Raw genomic sequence first — 6,000 nt, forward strand, 5'->3', positions numbered from 1 at the left:
TGTTTTAAATTGACGTCAAGGAGAAACAGCTTGTATGACGACACCAGCACGGGAACACCTTTCTAGTTTTATTGCTAATATCTGCGTTATACAGAATCTCTGCAAGACTTGGAGAAGCACGAAACTTAATTACAAGCAAACATGTGGTTGCTAGAATATGGCTAGTATATGCATCAAAATGTATGTACATGCGTGTAAATTCATACAGATAACGTTCTGTCCTTTCTGCTTCAATACAGTGTCCACATAGTGACAACGAACAGTCGAAACTAGGTTATTCATTTGTAACATACTTTTTTGTAATGTTACTAGTATTTGTCAATAAAAATTGTTACGAGTATCTGATGATTTTGAATTTTTATCGCACTTTGTTAAAATGTGGTTCTGTTTGATAAAATAATATCTATATTTTACATAAGTATAGAAACTTTAATCAAAGGAATCTTTTAAGACTCTTGTGAAATTTTTTATACACTGACAAGCGATTAAATGGATTGAGTTTTTTTTTTTTTAATTTTATTTATTAAGGCATACGTAGAATCATGCATTTTGATATTTATTAGTGTCTCCGGTACTCGAAAACTAATAGTGGTAAAATGGTATATTCTTTTTTATGAATAGAAACAGATATCACGATTCAGTGATTTTTAGAAAATTGTGCAAGGTTTATTTATTTTGGGCCCGGTCTGTGCAGTGAAAGTGGACGCGCTGCACATATTGGGTTTAGCCCTTATGTTACCGGAATTCCGCCCTACTTGTTTACATATAACATATAGTACATACATATACATATATGCGGAATGTTCATTTTATTTACATTTGAAGAATTTTCCCACTGGTCAAATCCTCGAAAGTTCTGGACTAGATGATTCAATTACGTGGCTTGGGCAACATGTCCGGCAAAACAGGAGCGTCCCCGACCGCAACCTCGCCCCCCGTCACGCCACACAAGCGCCCTCGGACTGACGGAAACAATTGCCGCCGGCGGACTTCTGTTTGCGGCCTCGTTGGCAGATCGTGCCTCCTCTGACCGAGGAAAATCGGGAAATCGTGCGAATGTGGCAGCGGGAAAACCCGCAGCATGCCGCCTGTTGTTTTGATTTTTGTGGCAGCCAGAGGGGGAAATGCCCAGATTCCCCACGGTTGCCCCACAGTTGCCCCACTGTTGCCACCGCAGGAAATTGCAGAGAATGCAAAAACCAACTGGATGCAGTTTCCTCTGGCTCGCATTTCGCCCTCACTTTAAACGTGGGCGTTCCCAAAAACCCGTTTGCAGTAAAAGTAATAATCGCATGTGAGGCAAGAGGCCAAGAGTTACATAACCCCGGCGGCTGTGACGTACGTTTTCCCGAAATGAGTCACTTCAACAGTTTGTTGGCTCTTTAAATCAAACTCGAATTAAAGCCAAGGCCTCGACGTGCGCCACAAAAACTTTGGGATTTTCTCAAGGCACACGAACGCTCGACTCGCCCAGCCGGACGCGAAAAAGCGCAGGTCGTTGTCTCTCACCCACGGAGGCAAAAGTAAACCCGATCGCCTGATCGTATCCACAACCTACCGCAAGTGCGACTGTGTTGAGATCTGCCTCTTAGCCATCATCGTTGTCGGCCAAAAGCGACGACAGCGGCTGGGCTATTGTCTCCATGTATTCCATGTATTGACTTTGCCAACGACTCCTCCTCTCGCCACTTATCGCATTTCATATAAAATCTTTGCCGGCCAGCAGCCACGGCACAGTCGCTTTTGGCCCACAGAAAGACAGAGTCGCTTAAAAAACGCGTTAAGGATATACCCAATAAAAAACAACCCCAGGCGCTTATAGGAAACAGCAAAAGGTAAACAGCGGAAAAAACCGAGCGAAAAAATAACGTAAAATTTTGTGAAGTGAAGTGGAGTGAAATGAACTGCAAGAAATTGTGTAATAACCAAATAAAATAGATGTGGGAAATGCCAGCATTGCCAATTTTAACGACCATTGGATTGTGGCGGAAAGCTTTTAACCGTACTTTAATAAATCGGTTGAAAATATTATTTTTTTTTGTAAAATACACTTCTTTAAACAGAAAGGGCTTTATAACATACCTGTAGTTATTTGATTACTTTCCATTAATTCCAATTAATATAATTTTCAGTATGACCATAAGAAAAATTAATTTATGTAAATTTGTCCGGTAAATGAATCAGAGGCGACATATTTTGGTTTTTAAGATGAATTAAATAATTTGATGTTCACATGTATTCAAAGATTGGTTAGGAAGTGCTATTTTCAACAATTCTATACTACTTTTTACTTTTCTATACTATACAATATATACTATTGTTTATATAGTGTTCAAAACCAATTTTTTTTCCACAAATATGTACCCACATGGTGGGCGGTTCAAGGGTGTACATAAACTGTTTAATCATCCGACACGATAAAGCCATCATTTCCATTTATCGCCAATGTAATTTCGAAATGCCGACCATCACCAGTCCACATTTCATTGACCTTCGATGGCGAATGCAAATTGAAAAGCAAAACAAATAGCGAAAACAACACGACAGACACAGTGTCCAAAATTTGTAATCTTTTTCGACATCAGAGACATCAAAGACTACTGACTGGGCACCATATTCACCGTGAATCAATAAATGATTCACTAATCTATAAATCTTGCGCACCCATTCCCAACCTATTACGATCCCTCATAAACATCCGGAATTTGTTGCGTGCTTTCGGGTGCTCGACTGGCAGTTGCCATAAACTTTCCACTTTCGCGCCATAAAGTGTTTTTCGCTGCATAGTCTTTGGCGCTCCACAAACTTTTCTTGTCGTGGACATTGAACTTCTTTAAACTTGGTGGCCGAGCTAAGTTCTTTGTTATTCACACAAGCGTCGGCTGATGAGTCCCAGTTCCAGTCTGTGTTTGGCCCAAATGGGAACCTAACGAAAGTAAAAGCAACTGGCCAAAATCGCCCCTCGAGCATAACGAACTTTTCGCGTGCGATTTCAGCTGCCGTCCATCTTAATACAGTGGTTCGTAACTCTTTGAATCTTTCCTTTATGGCGAATTTAAAGTAAAGAAAATGTAAAGAAATGGCAATGAATGAGAGATTTTTAATTTTTATTTTTACATCATTTCATAATTTATAAGGACTTTGTGTACATTTTATCCGCTACCGTTATTATGCGAACCACAGTCTATAATGCGCATTATGAACGCCTTACTGCACTTCTGCTTGACCAGACTGAGCTGACCTTTTTAAAGCACATTAGGCCCGCTGTTTATGCGCTCTAGCACAGAATTCAATTACGAGCATTTGTCGCCTCATTGCCGGCAAAGGGTTAGGCCGGCAAACCGGTTCGCCTGCATTTCACTTTGGGTCCGACAAATATGTGGGCTTATCTGTATTTTTGGGTGCAGAAAGCTCCTCGAGAAATTTGAGCAAACTCGAGTTAGCAGTAAACACCGAAGAGCAAAGAGTGGTGAGCCGTGGCCCAAGTTGGCTTGAAAGCGAGAGTTATTACGTTTGAGCGGCTAATTGCACGGTGAGGCATCGGTGTGCCATCGGTGAGGCATCGGGACCGCTAAGCCATCTGAAAAGTGTGTCAGTTTTAAGTGGAGAGTCGATCCGTTAAGCCAACAAGCAGTTGCCAAAAAGTTGCTTATATACACTTCTTATTTGTCATCGCGTGACGGAGCCGAAGATGCTGGAATAATCGGGTGATTGGGAGAAAACTTCAGCGGCTCAAACGAAACTTGTGCCAGTAGTTTTGTTAAAGCCATTTCACCTTCTCCTGCTTACAGCCATGGCAATGAGAGCGCTCATCTTTCTGGCCCTCGCCACTGTGGTGGCCGGCGAAGGTCTCCGGCTTCCGGACCAGCAGTCGTCCAACAACATTCAGCAAGTCTACGCTCCGCAGCCAGCGGTGCAGCCGATCCAGCAGGCCCAGCAGCCACAACAGTTCCCTCAGGCACAGCAGCCAGGAGTGGGCGAAGAACGGGGACGCTCCTCCCTGCTTAGCATCTTCGGCCTGGGCAACGACAACGATCCCTTCCTGGCCAGGACGAATAGCAACTGCCTCGGCGGCGACCTCTCCGCGTGCTTCAAGACCCAGGCGCTCAACACCTTCGACGAGATCTTCTTCAAGGACCAGTACAAGTAAGCGCTAGGATTGTACATAACCACCTATAGCCAGAAATCTCTATCACTGGGTTTCTTCAGGGAAGAAAAATTTCCTTACGATATTTCATTCATCATTCCCCTTGAAATGAACATTCACGTGAAATCACACGGAAGATGGCTTCCTTAACATTTTTAATGTACAAAATATAGTTCCTCGACCAAAATTTCATCTTGACGAAAATTATTTGTTCAGGCGTGCTCTTATAGGCCTTTTTTCTTTTTTCTTACCACTCGGAGAGGAAATTAATCAAGAATCCCGTTAACTTTCAGGCTCTCCGACTTTGCCCGCGTGGTGCGACTTCCAGAAACCCAGCAGAGGTCCTTGCTGCAGGAGCCCTTCGAGTACTCCGAGGAGCCACGTGGCGACGACGACGAGTGGAATCAGCTGCTGAAATATGGACTCCGAAGGACCGAACGGTAAGCTGTCACAATTAGCCAAATGACTGCGGCTCGTGCCGAATGCAAATGAATTTGGGCCGCAAAGTTGGCCCGGCTTTTGAATAAAATATGAGATTTTTATGAAAATGTAAATGCTCATTCTCGGTCACGTTTCCGCATGCTTGCAGCTTCCTCAAGTCCACGGCTCTGGAGGTCGAGTGGCCAGAGGAACTCACCGAAGCAGGTCGTTATGAGGCCCGCTTCATCGGAAACGACATTGATGGCGAACTAGACCTCATTGATGATGGACAGCGGGCTGGACATTTCTGTAAGTCTCAAAATTATTCTTTATTTTCAGTTGAAGAGAAATTTGAATGTGGATAAATGTTCTAAGTAGATGAAATTGCAAATGAGCCAGGAATGATTTGTATCTTAAAGTCATTATTAATGTCTATTTATAATGTGAAAAATGTGATTATGTTTTATTGAACAATGAATCATAATTGACTATTCTTAATGCAATGATATTTTAAATTTGCCATGGAACTCTGAACTAACAAACTAGACCAATTGATATTTAAATTATCCTAAAATGACCGGCAACTCAATATCGAATACTATTGCAGCGCGCAAGAAGTTGAAGAAGATGATCATTCCCCTGCTGTTGGTGCTAAAGATCTTCAAGCTGAAGCTGCTGCTCTTTCTGCCATTCATCCTTGGAATCGCTGGCCTCAAAAAGATCCTTGGATTGGCCGCTATCGTCCTACCCGGTCTGTTCGCCTACTTCAAGCTCTGCCGTCCGCCAGGTGGCGTTGGAGGAGCATTCGGCGGTGGACTGTCGGGCCTGTTTGGCGGCAAGAACACCTTCCCCGAGTACAACCCGCAAGGAGTGGGAGCTGCCACCTACTACCACCACCACGAGCACTTTGAGGGCGGCCACGGAGGCGCTTCGGGACCCTACTACCGCCAGGAGCCGAGCTTTGCCAAGCCCTACACCGACTACTATAGCAAGAGCTACCAGGGTCAGCAGGTCCAGGGTCAGCAGGCTGCCGGCAACTCCGTCAGCTTTGGGGATCCGCAGGAAGCGGCCTACAACGGATACTACGGACGTAACTCTGGCAAGGACATTGTGGCCGAACAACAGCCTCAGAAGAGCTAACTTGGAGGACTCCAACCACCACCGCGTTGTTATTTATTCGGCCTTCGGTCTTGTTGCATTCCTATAAAATAATTTATTACGCTAATTGTAAATAAAACAAAGTTTGAAAAATGAACCTCAATTTCGCACTGGGAATGGAAGGAAACCATAGTTGCCAGGAAACAGAGGTCTAGAGCTGTTTTCAATTAACGGCAAAAATTTCACTACGAAACGATTCTCCAAATTCTGCACTTGCTCTGCTTTTACTCGCGCCAAAGTCGATACATATAAAATTCAGCGTTTAATTAAGGCAA

The 6,000-nt window shown here is 43.6% G+C and overlaps 1 protein-coding gene across 2 annotated transcripts; it reads left to right on the top strand.

Moving 5' to 3' along the window:
* The first annotated feature begins 1,759 nt into the window (after window positions 1–1,759).
* Window positions 1,760–5,727, top strand: LOC122621384. Of its 2 annotated transcripts, XM_043799229.1 has the most exons (5): window positions 1,760–1,835; window positions 3,792–4,146; window positions 4,441–4,587; window positions 4,737–4,876; window positions 5,175–5,727. In XM_043799229.1, the coding sequence occupies exons 2-5, from the start codon at window positions 3,794–3,796 to the stop codon at window positions 5,705–5,707; spliced, it is 1,173 nt and encodes a 390-aa protein (XP_043655164.1). In that variant the 5' UTR covers window positions 1,760–1,835; window positions 3,792–3,793; the 3' UTR covers window positions 5,708–5,727. The 2 variants fall into 2 exon arrangements, with proteins under 2 accessions (XP_043655164.1, XP_043655165.1); XM_043799230.1 differs by lacking the exon at window positions 1,760–1,835 and having other exon boundaries at window positions 3,785–4,146.
* Window positions 5,728–6,000: the final 273 nt, after the last annotated feature.

This window comes from Drosophila teissieri, chromosome 3R (assembly GCF_016746235.2).
Source record: "Drosophila teissieri strain GT53w chromosome 3R, Prin_Dtei_1.1, whole genome shotgun sequence".
NCBI lineage: Eukaryota > Metazoa > Arthropoda > Insecta > Diptera > Drosophilidae > Drosophila > Drosophila teissieri.